This window comes from Gobio gobio (assembly GCF_949357685.1).
Source record: "Gobio gobio genome assembly, chromosome: 25".
In the NCBI taxonomy this organism is placed as follows: Eukaryota; Metazoa; Chordata; class Actinopteri; order Cypriniformes; family Gobionidae; genus Gobio; species Gobio gobio.
This window is the reverse complement of record NC_137121.1, coordinates 2,379,187-2,399,203: the sequence shown is the minus strand read 5'-3', so window position 1 is coordinate 2,399,203 and position 20,017 is coordinate 2,379,187. Positions and strand designations below refer to the sequence as shown.

The 20,017-nt window shown below is 43.5% G+C and overlaps 1 protein-coding gene across 1 annotated transcript in view; it reads left to right on the top strand.

Moving 5' to 3' along the window:
- The window catches only part of LOC307121780 (uncharacterized protein), a gene marked incomplete at its 3' end in the record, with an annotated part of 187,655 nt that overhangs the window by 115,952 nt on the left and 51,686 nt on the right, over positions 1-20,017 (top strand). The window contains exons 23-27 of the mRNA XM_079809537.1: positions 206-299; positions 2,657-2,875; positions 6,042-7,854; positions 8,135-8,308; positions 9,034-10,638. Of these exons, the coding sequence (XP_079665663.1) occupies positions 206-299; positions 2,657-2,875; positions 6,042-7,854; positions 8,135-8,308; positions 9,034-10,638 (3,905 nt within the window). The remainder of the gene's footprint in view (positions 1-205; positions 300-2,656; positions 2,876-6,041; positions 7,855-8,134; positions 8,309-9,033; positions 10,639-20,017) is intronic.

The following is a 20,017-nucleotide window of genomic DNA, read 5'->3' as shown; positions in this document are numbered from 1 at the left end:
GACAGGAAAGACAAATATATATAAGACGAAAAAGAAGAAGATCAGAGCTTTTGATGAGGCGCCAATTCAAACATATCGCGAAAGAAACCCGTATGATAAATGTATTAATTTTTAATGCAATATCTGAAAAGGACTGATCTAGATAAAAGAATATGGGTATACATGAGATATTTGGAAAAGGTCTTTGTGATCTTGATCCACACAGCAGGTGACGCTAATGCACCTAGAAGTGCCAACCGCCATTAAAATCAAGAAGAAGAAGAAGAAGAAGAAGGCGGCGCCAACTGTCATTATTCAAGGTAAGTTTGGGAAATATTTAAAGTTAATGATCAATGTTTTAGTGCCATGTTTCCAGTGATCACAGGAGATTCATGAAGCTCATCTAATAGACCTTTAGTGAACTTTATACGAGTCCCGTATTTTAGTCAGCGTTAATCAGCGCGTTCTTCCACCCGCGGCGACGCCGAGCTCAGCGCGCGTCAGGTGTGTGCGTTCCTCTGAGCCTCATTGGTCCGTCACCGCTCGTCAATGTCAAAATATTTGAGAAAACCAATCAAATCAGAGTAGGCGGGCTTTATGCTCACAGATGCTGGTGAGCGATAATTTTAGCATTTCTGCTTCAGTTTGCAGTCAAGAACGAGAAATGAAAGTAGGATATATAGCTACTTGATCCTGCGGCAATCATTCTTATTTTATGATTTGCTGGTACAAGTAATTCCAAAAGCTGAATGTGAGGGACAGGAATATTTAGATCGTTAAATTAAAGTTCACGGAGACTCGTCTTCCCTCCTGTCAATCTGTCAATCATTCTCCGAGTCCGTTCAGCTTTCAAACAGCGGCTCGGTTACGACTGGCAGCAGGTAAAGCTCTCCAAGATCATATATTCCCTTTATTATACTTGATATGTAGAGAAAGGGCTGTGGGTATTTGCATTACATGACTTTATCTCGCTGGAGTTTATGTTTCTGAACGATGGACTATTAGCAAGAGTAACTCCGATATTATTTGGTAAATTTGAAAAGTAATGCGTTACTTTACTAGCTACTTGAAAAAGTAATCTGATTACATAACACAAGTTACTTGTAATGCTTTACCCCAACACTGTTTATAACCATTTTATTTTGCCAGTTTGTTTACCAAATTGAATAAATACTTAAATATTTAAAGTTGTTAGCTGTAATCTTACACTGCAAAATGATAACTTAAAAAGGATTAAATTAATAATTATTTAATTATCGAAGCAAACAAAAAACAAGGCTGTTTTCATCAGATGAGGCATAAGATTAATAATGAATGTGTACATGTTGTAAATAATATAATTCCATTTGTACCCTACAGTAAATTAAAAAAGCTCAGCTTTAGTTATGAATGTGTGTGTATTGTGAATTAATTTAATAAACTAGTTACCTAGCTTTCCTGGTAGCCTTCAGTAAATTAACATGTCTTAAATGATTCATAAAACATAAATATCAGTTGACCATATGATTACTTTCTTTGCTGACAGACGGAAATGGAAAGACTCTCAGTCAAAGTTCAGCTTTATGAGGGGAAGAGACAGGGCAAGATAAAAACAAAGAGATAAGAGACAAATATTTTACTGCCCATGGTTGCAAAGCTATTGTTATCTCATTTTTTGGCCTACAGAACATCTTAAAATACACATATGTAGATCAGAGAAATAAAACATTTATTTTCTTTTTGCCCCTGAACCCCCCTAACTAACTCACATTTGGGACCTCAGTGACTTTAAAACCCTGCCTACTGTATTTCTGGGTAGGATTATGGGATGTAGAATATGGTCATGCAGAATAAGGCATTAATATGTGCCTTTTATAAGTATTAATAAACAGCCAATATTGTGGTAAAATGCATGTTAATAAGCAACTAGTTAATAGTGAGAATTGGACCCTAAACTAAATTAACCTTTTTTTTGTCATATTCTCATTGTGGGCTGAGCCTCCCTAAAACTAAGATCCTAGAATCGCCCCTGGTAAACTATAAATAACTATACATTTCCATGTTTGAGGTGTACCATAAAGCTTACATGATATTATAAATGTTAATAATGCGTATGTAACTCTCTGTCATTTATTTATTTGCCAAACGGCGGTAATTTTCTTCAAATTCATACAGCAAATTCATGTTGTTCATATCGCCGGGATGAGTTGCAGGGAACACTATGAAGCATACATATTTATTAAGTATAACGAGGTTGGGCTCCTATTCAGCTGTCCAGCCTATTAAAAGGCTTGGCTATAAAATAATTGTGAAATAATCACTATTGTAACTTTTAGTAATTTCAGTGTCACGTTATTCTTTTTATTCTAGTCTGGTCTGAAATGTAAAAGATGAGGACAAATGTGAAACTCCTTCTGGAGTGTAATCATGAAGAGCCTCAATCATCAGCAGCATTCAGCTCAATCTGTCAGACCAAACAATAATCTACTGATGAGCACACACTCTTAAACTCAAGAACTAGTTTCAGACCTTAAAATGTTTCATAATCTGATCTGATCACAGTGTCATTTCATTACACACATTTATTTGCACGTCTGCTATAAAAGTGCAACTATTAGTAGCCTCTTTCCTTTCCTTTTCTCCAACAGTCCATGAAGGACGATGGCATCTGAAAAAAAGCTGCTTCATGACACTCTAGATGACCTGAAAAAAGATGATCTGAAGAGATTTAAGAGTTACTTAAAAGACGATGGACCTGTTGGAGCTGGTAAACTGGAGGATGCTGGTGTGACTGATATAGTGGATATAATGATGGAGTGTTTTGGAGCAGAAGAAGCTGTGAAGAAAACATTGAGCATCCTGAGGAAGATGAGCCAGAACCAGCTGGCTGAAGAGTTACAGCACAACTACACTGAAGGTAAGAAAGCAGGGGTATTCAAAGAGGTCCGGTCTCTACATTTCCTTCCCAGCGGAGGTCCGGACAATACTTTTACTGAACAGTTATACATTTCCATCGAGGCAGCCGTAGTACTTTGTAAAAGAAAAAAATCCTAAACACTCAAAGTAGTCATCAAAGATGAGAATCTTCGGGCCAGAGAGCCAAAACAGTGTCTATGAATTTTTACCATATTTTACCCAAAAAAGTAAATATTTTAATAATATATAACTGGATATGAATATAGGTTAGATCAGATGTTTTAACAGGATATTTGTATTATTTTACATTTAGACAAACCTTGTATGGCACATAGAAGGCCTTGGGACTGAGAAAACAGGGTGCAGGGTTTAAAGTATAAATGTGTATTTTACTCAAAACAATAAACCACTAAAAACAAACAATGTATATAATCTAATAATCAAAACTCATCTCGAGGACTAAACAAAGTTAACTAGTAATTTCAAAGTTATTTAGTCTTCCTTTGCCATCTCTAAATAATTTCCCAAATTCTAACATTGTTTATTATGAATTGCTCTGTATATGCTGATTAATAGGCTAATGCTAAATGTAATAATAAGAAAAAACATCTAAAGGTGCCACACATTAGTCTCAAACCTGGATTAGTTAAACGGTCAGAATCGTCTCTATGACAGATACAAATTTGTAGTGTTTTAGCGAAAGTATCTATTTTGCTGCTCAAGTTTCTGCTACCATTGTTAAAATAACCGCGACGTCTGCAGCTCATAATGCTTTACGTTTTTAGAGAGAGAGAAACGTGCACAGAGCGGGGGGCTTGATTGAGGCACTTTTGGCTCTAGATAAAAATATTACAGATATAGCTCCAAAAGACCAGGGTTTTTCCTACATTGAAAATTTTTTGGCGGCCGCCAAAACAAAATTTTGTCCCGCCAAAGCCTTATTTGATCAGTTATTGTGATTTATGAATGATGTAGAACAGATGACTGCTGCACTTGAGTTAACTGAGTGACAGAGAGAACGATCAGAGCTCCTCCTCTGCTCGCACGCTCTCTGTCTTCAAAATAAGCATTCTTAGCTTTCTAATGTTTCACATATTACGTTAATCAAAATCAAAAGGTCGGAAGACCGAATCCATGTTGCACGTGGCGCTATCAGACTTCTTCCTTTAATTACCGCTGGGTGTGAAATGCGCTCAAAAAACATTGACTGATTCTCTGACCAGCTGACATAAAGCATACTTTAAATAAACAGGAAACAAATCCTATCCGGTTATGAAGTGTTTTCTGTGTGTTGACAAATCTTTCGCGATGTTCTAAAGACGGGATTCACACACAACATGTCTGATAATGTCCGATTCGCGACCTAATGACTCCTTTGAACCGAATCATTTTAACGACTGGTTAGAACTGATCTGTCCAACACTGAACTCACAAATTAGTTTAATCATTTACTCAGAACAACACCTGAAATGAGAACACAAGCGTGCTTACCCAATTTAGCAAGAGTGGATAGTAAGAATTATTTTTAATTATCAACAGTCTTTCAGCTTATGTGGACAATGTGTAGTAAAATAAATAGCCTAAAATCATTTAGTTTAGACTGGAGTGAGGTGAACCCAGAACAAATTTGTTGTTAGCTAGCTGATTGTATATGGCAGAAAATTGTATATGGCAGAAAATTAGGCTATTTGTTCATTTTTTTAATACTATTTTTTAATATTGATATGATTACCAAAACAATTATCAGTAAATAGTGTCAAAATTAGGAACAAAAACAAACATCAAGGTATCAAGATAAGATAAGCAAAAGTTTCAAACTTTCTTTGAATTTATTTCAAATTTATTGTCAGTATTGCGCTTGCAGATCAAGTGGGTAGGGTTTTTTTTTTTTACCGCGTGTGTGTGTATGGATGACCAGGTCTGTCAGCCACCACCGAAGACCATTTTTGACCCAGGAAAAACCCTGAAGACTATTACTTTAAAGGGCTTATTGCAGGTTAGATTTACATTAAAATAATGTAAAATATTTTACATTACATACTTTAAAATATACTTATAAATACGCTACTAAGGCTTCTGGAGTCGTTTTTATGAGAGATTTTTTACTTCCGCATCTGAAAATGGCAAAACCGACGTTTTGAGACGTAACAGGAGAATTGAACGGGGTGAATTTCAACGATAGGAAAACAATGGATAGCAATGACAGTTCAGACGCTGAGGAAATTATAAATGTTTATTAATACTCATATGGCAGACCACAGCCATACAATTATGACAGAATTAGGGACAGGCCAGGGTTAGACAGATCAACAATTAGAGGAGGCAAATTGAGTTGTTGTGTGAGGAGAAACAGTGGAGAACAGGGCAGGTGTCTCGGTGAGAGACCAGTGTTAGCTTATAGATATATATATATATATATATACGCTAGCTAACGATATAAACACTGCTCAGATCACAACACTGTACAGATTATTATCATGTATCAGGCAATAGCAAAGCTGGTATTGGTCATCTAGGAGTATTGATACATCAATTGCCATAACAGTTGAAGTTTCACAGCTGAATTTTCAGCATCATTACTCATATCTTCAGTGTCACATGATCCTTGAGAAATCATTATGGCCAGCAGCCATATCACCCTGTAACCCAAGACTGGTTTCCCACTGAAGCTAAGCAGGGCTGAGCCTGGTCAGTACCTGGATTGGAGACCTCATGGGAAAACTAGGCTTCTGCTGGTAGAGGTGTTAGTGAGGCCAGCAGGGGGCGCTCACCCTGTGGTCTGTGTGGGTCCTAAAACCCCAGTATAGTGATGGGGACACTATACTGTCAAAGAGCAAAAAGATATTTTGATGAACATAAAATCTTGTTCTTTTCTCTCTCTTCTCAGTACAAGAATCATTAAAGCCAGCTGAGAAATGCAAAATAAAACAAGGTGAAGTAACCTTACACACATGCTTACAGTGGGATCAGAAATTATTTTAGCTTGTTTGATGTATATTGATTTCAGCACAAAACAGAACTGCTTTCAGTGCCATGAATTTAAATACCGTATGTTTGCACCAGTTTATTTTAATGATGATCATGCTAATGTGAAAAACCTTTGTGTTTAATTTTCTAGTGTTGTTTTGTTCACTCATTTTCCTGTTTATTCATATTTTTCATAACAGAGGATTTCTGGCTGCAGGAATTCAAGAAAACACACAAAATGAACATGAAGGAGAATGTGGAACACATTTTTGAGTGTAAAAAGGAAAATGAAGCACATCTCAAGGATGTTTTCACAGAACTCTTCATTACGGAGGGGGATCTTAAAGACGTCAAACAAGAACATGAGATTATGAAGATTGATGACAACATTAAACCCCGTAAAGCACAGAACAGGCCAATCAAATGCAATGATGTATTTAGTCGGAACAAAAAAAAGAAAAAGATTGTGCTGACCAAAGGCATCGCTGGCATTGGAAAAACTGTCTCAGTGCACAAGTTCATTCTGGACTGGGCAGAAGGAGAAGCCAATCAGGATATAGACTGTGTGTTCCTGCTTCCATTCAGAAAGATTAACTGCATTAAAGAAGGAAAGGTCAGTCTGCATGAGTTTCTACAGAAATTTTATCCAGAACTGAGGGACCTGGAAACAGCAAAGATATGTGAGATATATAAATGTAAGCTTGCGTTTATCTTTGATGGACTGGATGAGAGTCGATTGACTATGGATTTTGATAGTGGAATGGTGATGAGTGTTGAGGAGCGATCATCTGTAGATGAACTGTTTGCAAGTCTGGTGAATGGGACTCTGCTTCCATCAGCTCACGTCTGGGTGACATCACGACCAGCAGCAGCCAATCAGATCCCTCCTGAGTATGTAGGGTTGTTCACAGAGGTGCGAGGATTCACTGACCAGCAGAAGGACGAGTATTTCAGAAAGAGAATCAAAGATGAGACTCTGGCCTCCAGAATGATCTCACACATTAGGAAATCTCGTAGTCTCTACATCATGTGTTACATTCCCGTGTTCTGTTGGATCACAGCCACTGTTCTTCAGGACGTCCCCATTGAGAACAACGCAGAGAACATCAACACGACACTCACTGAAATGTACATCCACTTCCTGCTGATACAGATGAACATGAAGAGCCAGAAGCATGACAGAAAAACAGAAAGAGAACGTCCCAAGCTCTTAGATTCCAATAAAACAATGCTTTTGAAGTTAGCTAAGCTAGCGTTTGAACAGCTGAAGGAAGAAAACATTGTGTTCTATGAGAAGGATCTGAAAGCATGTGGTATTGATGTGAGAGACTTTGAGTCCACAGGAATGCTCACTGAGATCTTTCAGCAAGAAGCTGGACTTCATGAGGTGAAGGTCTTCTGCTTCGTGCATCTGAGTGTCCAAGAGTTCCTCGCTGCAGTGCACGTGTTCCTCTGCTACCTGAACAAGGACATGGACGAGCTGCAGTTTTTCACTGAAGAAACACAAAACAGGGTCAGACCTGACCAGATCGACAAACCAGACAAAAATATTGCTTTACATGATTTACTAGAGAAGGCTGTTGAGAAAGCAATGCAAAGTCAGAAAGGACATTTAGATCTCTTTTTACGGTTTCTGATGGGCATTTCACTGGAATCCAATCAGGAGCTGCTCAGAGGCCTGTTCACACACACTGAAGACAGCAAAGACAGCATCACAGAAATAACCAAACACATTAAAGAACAATTAGAAAACCAGGAAATCTCACCTGACACTTCAGTCAACCTGTTCTACTGCTTACTGGAGCTCAATGACAATTCATTATATACAGAAATCCAAACATACCTCAGATCATCGCCAGAAAGAGAGCTCTCGTCCTCCATGTGCTCATTGATGGCTTACGTACAGCTGATGTCAGAGGAGGTGCTGGATGAGCTCAACCTGAGGAGGTACAATACTGGACCGGGAGGCCGCAGGAATCTCCTGCCAGCTGTGAGATGCTGCAGAAGAGCAACGTAAGGAACTTGTTGACAGCTGTTAAAGTATTTAACTCTAAAAATCAATTTAAGCGTAAGATGCAGTGTGAAGTGTGTCATGTTCTTATTGATTCTGGAGAGTAAAATCTGTATTTACTAAAATGGATTTACTAATCTGTATATTCTATTATTCTGTTATTTTCACTTGACTGTCACATCAGTTCCAGCATACATGACATGTATACATTTTTCCAGAAAGCTTGAATGTTCACAGAGAACATGACATAACATGCCATGGACAAATATCCTGTTTTTACAGACTCTCCTTCTGTGGTCTCAATGACACCTGCTGTGAAACTGTGGCTTTGGCCCTGCAGACACCAAACTCACCCCTGATAGAGCTGGACATGAGTGACAATTACCCATGTGATTCAGGAGTTAAGCTGCTCTCTGATGGACTGAAGAGCCCAAACTGTCAGCTGGAGATACTGAGGTTTGAGATTCATTCAATCCTTATACAAAACCCACCTCAGTATTTAAATCACTAATAACAGTGGGACAATCTAAAACACTTAACCCCTTTGCAGGCCCCAGATTACTGTTGTCAAAATTCACTGCTCGTTAACACATCACACTCTAACTTCATCTGGACAAACTCAGTATAATTAGAAAGATTAAAGACTCCAGCTTCGATATTTGACCACTGTTTATGATGAAACTGGGTTCCAGTGACATTCATTTCTTAATTTATGTCAGGAGTGCAAAATAATCGATCTGTAATGAACAATATATTTAATAGAATATCAACAAGAATAAAAAGCCAGTCATGTCTTCTACATTTTATTTTTGTTCACATCCATGCTCTAGACCAGTGGTTTTCAAAGTGGGGGCCGCGGCCCCCTGGGGGGCCGCCAGGGGGCGCCAGGGGGGCCGCGGCAAGTTGGAAGAAAAAAGCAACAAAAAAAAAAAAAAATTATATATAAATATTTATATTATTATGAGTATTTTTATGAAATAGCATTATAATAATTTGTTGATATCTGAACATTAAACTTTTAATGCTAATCTTTCTGATTGGCTGGGTACAACATCACGTTATCTGTCAGTGTTGCCTTGGTAACAACCGCCAGTGCTCAGTGTTTAAGCTATTAATTAAACGTTAATAAGCTGGCTAGCTCTATGTCAAAACTTTATCAATATGGATCGATTTTTAAAAAGGAAAAAACCTGACGAGCCAGCTATCGAAACCTCAGATAAAAAAAATCAGAAAACAAACTCCTGGCCGAGTAAGACCCGTAGGTATGAGGCAGCGTACATAAAGTATGGATTTACCTGCGTCACGAAAAATGGACACGAGTGCCCCAAATGCGTTCTTTGCTCCGAGATCCTCTCCAACGAATGCTTAAAACCATCAAAACTTCAACGTCACCTGAACCAGAAGCATCCAGCAGAGGCCGAAAAACCAATAGACTTTTTTAAAAGAAAGGAAGAACATTTGAACAGGCAGTCAGCAACATTCGTGCGGCAAGCTACCGTTCCTGAGAGAGCATTGAGGGCATCATTTTTGGCCTCCTTTCACATTGCGCGAGCTAAGAAGCCGCACACAATTGGGGAAGATTTGATACTACCAGCTACCAAAGACATTGTTAAAGAGTTACTGGGTGAGGATGCTGCCAAGAAAATTGATGCTGTACCACTCTCTGATAACACTGTGAGCAGACGTATTGGAGACATGGCTGAGGATGTGTCTGCTCAACTGCTGGAGCAGGTGAGAGCTAGCGAATGTTTTGCACTGCAGCTTGATGAAAGTACGGATGTGGCTAACGCTGCCGAGTTACTTGTGTACATACGATTCATTTCCCGAGAAATGTTCGTTGAGGAATTACTGTTTTGTAAAGAACTTGAAAGCAGAACCACCGGGAAAGAGATTTTTCAAGTGGTTGACGAATATATTGATTCTAATGGACTTGACTGGAATCGCTGCGTGGGTGTGTGTACTGACGGGGCCGCGGCTATGACTGGGAAGAACAGTGGGGTGACGGCTCTCATCAAACAGAAGGCCCCGAATGCGGCGTTCACGCACTGTATGCTCCATCGAGAAGCTCTGGTGGCTAAACGGTTGGATGATGAGCTTAATCTGGTACTACAGGACATAATACACGTAGTAAACTTCATTAAAGCACGCCCCTTAAAACACAGACTGTTTGCTCTTCTGTGTAAAGAAATGGGAGCCCGTTTTGATGGATTGCTGCTTCACTCAAACGTACGCTGGCTTTCACGGGGGGCAGTTTTGAACCGCGTGTATGAGTTGCGGAGGGAGATTGCAGAGTTTCTCTTGTCTGAAAAACATCAGCTGGCCGACCGTTTTAAAAATGCAGCCTGGATTCTCAAACTTGCATATATGGCTGACATTTTTTGTCATCTGAATGTGCTTAACCAAAGCATGCAAGGGCATGACACATACATAGTCCATATGCAAGACAAAGTGCGTGCTTTTTCTCTGAAGATTACGCTGTGGTCAAGCAAGCTCAAGGAGGGAATTACAGAAATGTTCCCACTATTACACCAAGAGCTGCTGTCATCTGGGGGTGAGTTGGACACCATTTCTCCGCTGATACAATCCCACCTGGAGCACCTCCAGGGATATTTCAGAGAATATTTCCCTGACCTTGACAGCACCCAACTAAACTGGGTAAGAAACCCATTTGCCCCTGATGTAGGCTCTTGTCTGGACTTAAAATCACAGGAGGAGCTGATTGAGATGACTTCTTCCTGGGACTTAAAAATTAAGTTTGAGTCTCTTTCCCTCTCTAACTACTGGATGTATGTAAGAAAAGACTTCCCCATCCTAGCTGAGAGTGCTCTGAAATGCCTTCTTCCTTTTGCAACCACTTATTTGTGTGAGTCTGGCTTTTCAGCTTTAAAAGTACTTAAAACAAAACACAGAGCACGTCTAAATGTGGAGAGTGACATGCGTGTTGCACTGACAGACATAAAGCCCAGACTTGACAAACTGTGTAGGAGCCACCAGGCCCACCCATCCCATTCATTCTCTCTCTCTCTCTCTCTCTCTCTCACACACACACACACACACACACACACACACACACACACACACACACACACACACACACACACACACACACACACACACACACACACACACACACACATGTTTGGTTTTCATCTTTTATGGGGACTTTCCATAGGCGTAATGGTTTTTACACCGTACATACCGTATATTGTATCCCCCTACACTGCCCCTACCCCTAAACCTAACCCTCACAGGAGACATTCTGCAATTTTACATTTTCAAAAAACATCACTTAGTCTGATTTATAAGATGTTTTCCTCATGGGGACCTAAAAATGTCCCCACAAGGATGAGGATTTCGGATATTGCTATCTTTGTGGGGACATTTTGTCCCCATAACGTGATGATTACCAGTCCACACATACACACACACACACACACACACACACACACACACACACACACACACACACACACACACACACACACACACACACACACACACACACACACACACTTTAAGATTTTTCTTTTTACATTTACTGACACACACAGATACAATGTTAAATGTTGAAATTACTGTACCAAATTTGAAGATATTGAAATTACTTTACCATATATGAAGATCTGACATACAAATGTTATTATTGCAACACTAATAAAGTTCAATGGATGTTCACCTAGGTGTTTTATTTATTTATTTACATTTGGTGTAGTTTTGTTGATGGGTTCAATAACACCGTGCAAAAGGGGGGCCTTGGCCAGAACCTGGTGGAATTTGGGGGGCCTTGTCATGGAAAAGTTTGGGAACCCCTGCTCTAGACAATGTTCGCTAGGGCTCTTAGTCCAAACGTGTGCATATTTGGAGAAATATTGATTTATCATCACGTTTGCAAATATTTCGTCATACAGAATATCATTTCTATTAATTTCCCACTGAATTATGCATCTGAAAGGGCATTCAAAGCAAGCTCTGTGTCTCTTTTTCATCACACGCTCATTCGATCTCTAAAGCTGTCAATCATCTTGAGTGAGTGAACGTGACTATAACTCCAGCTCTCTGCATGACGCTGCTCTGTGTACACTTCCTCATGCTGTCTCTGTGAAGAACGAACTAAAGAAACATTTACACGTGAAACAAGAAGCTAATAAACACACGATTACTATGACTTAATGTTTTTGTGTGATTTTCATGTGATTTTGGCTAGTTTTATATCAGTAATGGATGTTAACATTGTAAATGCTATGCAGGTGTAGCGATAAGCTCCATATAAAATGCTAAATATAACATATTTTAACATCATTGTATGAATGAATGAAATCGTTTTACACCTCCTGACATTATGAGACTTAATCCGCATTAGATCGCGAGATCGTTAGATCACGACAGGTAGTTAATTCAAACACTTGATGTTCGTTAAAAGGGAGTTTTGAGTGAAAGTGTAATTTTAATCTATAACGATAAAACAATAATGCGGATTAAGGGCCCTATCTTGCACCCAGCGCAATTGACTTTGTACACCGACGCATGTGTCATTCCTATTTTGCACCCGCGCAAAGCGCGCTTTTCCCTCCACAGAAGCACGTCGCTAAACTAGTGAATGAACTTGCGCTACCTGGGCGGTTCAGCGCAAAAAAGGAGGCGTGTTCCGGCGCAAACAATCCCTGGTGCTATTTTGCTGTTCCATTAAACAATTGCGCCACTGACCAGAAAAAACCTAGTCTAAAGTCAGTGGCGCGTTGCGCGTTGTTCATTATGCTATTTTAAGGGCGCATGCTTGACCATAATGTATAGCGTGCACAACGCGCATACACTTTGCTCATGTAATCTACACAGATGCAACAGTTATTTTTGCAAATCATAAATTGTTACACTAAAAAATATTAACACATGAGATGACGGAAATCATTGTGGTGTGCCACGAAGATGTGAAAAAATAGGCATAAATCTAGCTTACAAATTATTCAGGCTAATTGTAGTCTAATAATTAAGGAGACCTGTTTGCCCAATAGTGGCAACTTCTGGCAAGACCTATATGTATATAAGGACATCTAACAAATTGGTTTGTCCGTCAAGAACCAGGAAAAAAAATCGGTGAGGGTGGACGCAGCGATGTCCTCTGCTGGCGTCAGGTCCTGAGTAGAGGCAGATCCACCTCCCGTTACATGGCGTGCCCGATTGATGCTGGCAAGCTTGGACTTTCCCCGTCTTCTGATGTCATTGTAGCGCTTGCGGCACTGGTGCGACGTCCTGGGGATGCCAGCTGATGAAACAATTGTGGCTATTTCCTCCCACGCCTGTTTAACCGACGCTATTTTGGGTGGGTTTCTCCCATCCCCATACAACACAACTTCTCTGTCTTTCACTGCTCTTACAAGCACATCAGTCTCCTCGGCTGTGAACCGCTCCTGGCGTGCGCCTGGTAAATACGCCATAATAATAGCAATCCATAATGGAACTTGCGCACCTGCTTTTACAGGGAATGTTGGATGACGCTCTGATTGGTTTATTCACGTTACGCCCAAACCACACCTATGAATAATGAAGCTACTTCAGACCAACCCATTTTAGATTTGCGCCGGGCGCAAGAGCCATTTATCCCGCCGGGAAAATAGCAACAGCGCCGAGACCCGCCCACAAAGTTACTTGCGCTTCGCGTTTTTACACTTGCGTTTCAGATCGTTAAAATAGGGCCCTAAGTCTCATAATGTCAGAGGTGTAAAACGATCATCCATTGAGAACATTAGAGCATGAATTGAGCTGTTCTCCTCGCCAGACATTAGACAATACACTGCAAATGGGTGTTTGCAGGTCAATAACATATTTGATTAGCATCTAATCTTAGCCTTCTCTAAAAAGAAGACATGGTCTTATAAAATGCTTCATAGAATGCATCATTTTATAGATCTCATCCTCAGATTTAAAATGAAGCATGACCACCCTTGTGGCTTCACTTTAGTTAGTTATAAATTGTTATACTACATTCACATGATATTTTTATACATTTAAAAATATATTCTTAATGGCCTATATATCTCTATATTAATAACTGTCTGAGTAATTCTAAGACTTGAACTGTAAACTCTAAAGTGTTGGCTTTCTAGAAATATGCTGGTTGTGTCTATTCAGAATGACTTATGAGCAGCAACCTTTTTATTTTGGGTATGTCATTCAGGGGGGTGACAGGTAAGGGGTTAACATGGAAATGCTTAACATGTGTTAATGCACAAAAACAGTGATTTTGATATAATATATTCAGTATGCACATACACTTTAAGATGATGATGAAGTCACTGAAGCATGTATTGCAATAGGGATGTTTTCTCCCCATTATGTCCACGCATGAGAGATGGCAGGTCACATCTTGCTGTTCGTTTCTAAGATAAACAAATTAGAGTGCCATCTCTTTGTTATTAGATAATCTGACAGTATTATATCATAAAACACATTGTGCAAATCAATTGGAGAGGATTTGTCTTCCTCTCTCTATTTCTAGATCATGGTCACTCAATCTGTATTTGGAGAGGATTTGTCTTTCTTTAAATTCTTTAATTACTAGATAATTGGCCAATTTAGTGCTTCTATTTAGGGTTGAATAGCATTGGAGTTTATTTTTGAGTTCAAAATGTGTTTTTAGTGATTTATCATGGGTGTCTTTTAGATTTTTGTCAATTTCTTTAATAATGGTTTTGGGGTTGTAGCTGTGGTCAATCGGGGCTTGAGTTTGATGGACTAGTTGGAGAGCGAGTGTGTTTAGAGGATGAGACTCTGCTGAGGTTTCATTGGCGAGGAGGGCTTTATATTGGACTGACTCTGGATCAGACTGATGGAGGTGATGCCAGAACTGGACACATCTCTTCTGGATCTCGATGTCCAGCGGATAGAGGCCTAATTCAGCCCTGCAGGCGGCGCTGGACGTGCTTCTGTGGACCCCTAAAATGTTTTTGGTAATTTCCAATTGTAGTTTTTCTATTGAAGTTTTGTCCCAATTTTTTAAATTCAGTACTGATCCCCAAATTTCACATCCATATAAAAGAATTGGTTTTATTATTGAATTATATAATTTTATCCAAGTTTTTATGGGTATTTTTAAGCGACCGCATCGTGACTTTATAGCATAGAAAGCCCTCCGAGCCTTTTCACTCAGTGTTTTGACAGCCAGACCGAAGCCTCCCGAAGCGCTGATGTCGATGCCCAGATAGCTGTAGCTCGTGCTACACACAGAGATGTATAAAGTACTAGAGACACATACTTGAGTAAAAGTACAAGTTCCTTATCAAAAAAGTGACTTGAGTAGAAGTTGAAGTGCTCTTTAAGCACCACACTTAAGTAGAAGTACTAAAGTAATCAACATTTTTTGTACTTAAGTATTGCAAGTAGTTTATTTTAAAATGTACTACTCAAGTACTGAAAGTAAAAGTACAAGTATTGTGTTATGTAGTTGTAAAGCGGTTCGTCCTTTGCACTTGACCTACTTACCGACCGCTCGGCTCCGCCCTCTCTCTCCCGCTACAGACCTCGCGGGACCACGCCCACCCCGCCACATACCCCCACCGCCCGTCTCAGGCCGGGGAGCCATCCGGCCTGCAGCCTCCCCCCCCCCCCTCCTGGAGAGGAAGTCAGCCACAGCCATCTGAGCACCTGGCCTGTGGACCACCTTGAACTTAAAGGGTTGTAACGCCAGATACCAACGGGTGATCCGCGCGTTGGTATCTTTCATGCGGTGGAGCCACTGCAAGGGGGCGTGATCCGAACAGAGGGTGAACTCCCGCCCGAGGAGGTAATAGCGAAGGGTGAGAACGGCCCACCTGATGGCCAAACACTCTTTCTCTATGGTGCTGTACATCGTCTCTCTCTTAGAGAGCTTGCGACTGATGTACAGCACCGGCCGCTCTTCACCCTCCACCTCCTGGGACAGGACTGCGCCCAGCCCCCTGTCCGAGGCGTCGGTCTGTAGGGAAAAAGGGAGAGAAAAGTTAGGAGCTTGTAGGAGCGGTCCACCACACAGAGCAGCCTTTATCTGGGTAAAAGCCTGCTGGCACCGCTCCGTCCACTGAACTGTATCTGGCACCTCCTTTTTAGTTAGATCAGTCAGCGGGCTGGCGAGCTCCGAATAATTAGGCACAAACCTCCTGTAATACCCCGCCAGCCCCAGGAACTGTCTAACCTCCTTTTTGGTCTTGGGTCTCGGACAGGTCGCAACGGCTGCGGTCTTATCAATTTGGGGACGCACCTGCCCGTGACCCAAGTGGAAGCCCAGATATCTTACCTCCACCCGCCCAATCGCACACTTCTTTGGGTTGGCCGTGAGCCCCGCCCTTCTCAACGTCTTCAGGACAGCTCGCAAGTGCTGCATATGACGCTGCCAGTCCGCACTATAGATGATGATATCATCTAGATAGGCAGCGGCATATGCAGCATGCGGCCCGGAGAATTCTGTCCATCAGACGCTGGAAGGTCGCAGGAGCCCCGAACAAGCTGAAAGGAAGGGTGATAAATTGGTGTAATCCAAACGGCGTGGTGAAAGCTGTTTTTTCTTTGGATAGAGGAGACAAGGGGATCTGCCAATATCCCTTTGTTAAGTCCAGCGTCGAATAAAAACGAGCAGTACCTAGCCGATCAAGCAATTCGTCAACCCTTGGCATTGGATAAGCATCGAATTTTGACACCGCGTTTACCTTACGGTAGTCCACGCAGAACCGGACCGAGCCGTCAGGTTTAGGGACTAAAACAATCGGGCTCGCCCAGTCACTGTTGGACTCTTCTATTACCCCCATGTCTAGCATAGCTTCTAATTCTGCCTGAACGACTTTTTTCTTGTGTTCAGGTAAGCGATAAGGCCGGCTGCGAACAACCACGCCCGGCTCCGTCTCAACGTGGTGCTGAATGAGGTCGGTCCGGCCGGGTAGGGGCGAGAACACGTCAGCAAATTCTGCTTGTAAACGACTTACGTCAGTGAGCTGCGAGGGTGAGAGGTGGTCTCCTCCCGAGGCCAGAGCGATAGATTGAGGCTTTTGGACCGCCTCCGGCCCGAGATCCTCCTCTCCGCTCACTACCGTCGCAAGCATCACTGACTCCGCCTCAGACCATTTTTTGAGGAGGTTGAGGTGATAGATTTGACGTGCCCCGTCCCTATCTGACCGCACTACCTCATAGTTGAGCTCGCCAACTCGCCGTGTGACCTCAAAGGGCCCTTGCCACTTCGCGAGTAATTTAGAACTCGACGTAGGGAGTAATACAAGGACTTTATCTCCCGGTGAAAATTGACGCAGTCTAGTGCCTCTGTTGTAGAGCTGTCGTTGTCTGTCCTGAGCCTGCAACAAATTCTCCATTGACAGCCGCCCCAAAGTGTGGAGTTTTGTTCTCAGGTCCAGGACATACTGAATTTCATTTTTGCTCGCTGAAGGTCCGTCCTCCCAAGCCTCCCTAAGGACATCCAGCACCCCCCGAGGCTGGCGTCCATAGAGAAGCTCGAAGGGGGAAAACCCAGTGGAGGCTTGCGGGACCTCGCGAACAGCGAACAACAGAGGCTCTAGCCACCTATCCCAATTTTTGGCGTCCTCGTGAACGAACTTACGAATCATGGATTTCAACGTGCGATTAAATCTGTTTGTGGGTGATAGACGCTGGTGCGAACCGATTTAATGCCCAATAATTCATACAGTTCGCGAATCGTTCGTGACATGAACGCCGTGCCCTGATCGGTGAGAATCTCTTTCGGGATTCCCACCCGGGAGATTAAGGAAAACAGTGCGCTCGCCACACTTTTCGCCGTAATAGTGCGGAGTGGAACTGCCTCCGGGTATCGTGTTGCATAGTCCACCAGAACCAATGCAAAGCGATGCCCACGTGCTGACCGTTCTAATGGCCCGATGAGGTCCATGCCAATTCGTTCGAAGGGGACCTGCATCAACGGGAGCGGGCACAATGGTGCTTTTGGGGTGGCCGGTGGATTCACCAACTGACATTCACGACAAGACGCACACCACCTGCGTACATTCTCGTGAATGCCCATGCCAGAAAAATCGGGCCATTAGACGGTTAAGTGTCGCCGCTGTTCCTAAATGCCCGGCCATAGGATTCGCGTGAGCCGCCTGGAAAAGCATTTCCCGACGGCTTTTAGGCACTAACAACTGGGCTGTATCTTGTTTTGTCTGAGCGTCTTGGGTCACTCGATACAACCTATCTTTTAAAACAGAAAAATAAGGATAAGAGAGCGGCTGGTCAGGATGGAGGAGATGGCCGTCGATGGAACGGACCTGATTAAACGCATGTTTAAGCGTTTCATCCTGGGACTGCTCCAGGGGAAAATCATCGCGGTCTGTGAGGGTGGGTAGCTCGAGACCGCTCTGTTCCCCTGGAAGAGCACCCAGAGGTCCCGAATCCACCTCTCCCAACTGAGCAACCGTCTCTTTCCTTTTTTTACACTTTCCCCAAGAGGCATCCACACACAAGTGCCCCAATAATTTATTAAATGCTGGCCAATTGGTACCCAAAATTAGTGGATGCCGGAGGTGCGGGTTAACTGCAACCTCAACACTATGCGTTTTACCCCGAAATTGAATATCCACGGGCAACAACGGATAGTTCACCACTTCCCCGTGCACACACCGTACCTTAACCATGCGGCCGTTAACCAACGCCTTAGGTTGAATCAAGCTTTGATGGATGGAGGTCTGGTTACACCCTGAATCCACCAGAGCTTGATAAGTACCCCCCTGATACTCACGGGTATCTGGTACAGGCCAGCTTGATCGGGGGCAGCTTGCGGCGCGTCGGGGACCCGGATCAATGTCCCCACCTCCATCACCGGACACCGATCGATAAAATGTCCGGGATCCCCACAACGCCAACAAGCCGGCCCAGACTTCCCCGCCACTCTAGTGGCTGGCAGCGGTTCCCCAAATTGGCGCGGAGAGAGCGCCGACGCGGATGTGGTGGGGAACGGGTCGCTGGTGGCTCCCCCTCCTCTAGCTGTTGGTCGTGGGGCTGCCGGAACCTCCGCGGGCAGCCCTGTCCTCCACCTCGGTGCTGGCCTGGGCAGAAACCCGCTGCGCGACCTGGGAAGAGGGACAGGCTTGGAGAGAAGAGGGGGGGGAGGAGAAGAGAGAGAGAGAGAGAGAGAGAGAGAGAAGCCGAAGGAAGGGGCTCGCCGACCCCGTGGCACGCCACCATGTGGTCCTCCGCCAACTGGATGGCCTGGGACAGCGACGTCGGGCGGTGGCACTGGACCCACTGCGCGGTCTTCTGGGGAAGCCGCGCGACGAACTGCTCCAGCACCACACGGTCGATGATTCCCTCGACGTCGCCTCCGCCGGCCATCAGCCACTTGCGGCACGAGTCCCGGAGCTGGTGCGCGAAGGTGAAGGGTCGGCCGGATTCGCCGAGGGTCAGGCTTCGAAAGCGCTGCCGCTGTTGCTCTGGGCTCCGGCCGACCCGCTGCAGGATGGCGCGCTTCAGGTCTTCGTAGTCCAGGAGATTCTGGACTGGCAGTTGGTGTGCGGCTACCTGCGCTTCTCCTGACAACAGCGGCAGGAGCCGCATTGGCCAGTCCGACCGGGGCCACCCCCGGGACTCGGCGGACCTCTCGAAGAGGTCGATGAATGCCTCCGGATCATCCTCGGAGCCCATCTTCGAGAGGTGGATGGTGGCGGCCGAGTCGGTTGTAGACGGGGGGGTGGCCGGAATCTCCCGGACCATCCAGCTCCGAAACAGCTCGCGGTCTTCATGCTGGGCAAGAATGAGGGCCTCAAAACGTTTGTCCTGCTCGGCCCTCACGGCCAGCAGATCTTCGTGGGTCTGTTGGTGAAGACCAGCGAGCGATGATACCAGGTCCGCAAGCGGCGTCTTTGGCGGGGTCTGCATGGCGGCGGCTCTCTTCTTCCTTCCCGGGTTTCGGCACCAGTGTAAAGCGGTTCGGAGTACTCTTGGTCAGGAAGGAAGAAGGCGGGGTCGGCGTGACTGGGACTTGCAACTTTATTAAGCAGTCTTTCTCATAAACAAACATAAATCACGCACGAGGGCGCATCAATCGTCAATGGTTCACTCTTCTCTCTTTTAGTTGATCTCTCTTGTTCAGCACAGTCACTCTCCTCTGCTTTGGCAGCTCACGTGGCAAGTCCCAGTCGAACTCTCTCTCCCCACTCTCTCCCAGCAGCCGCTTATATG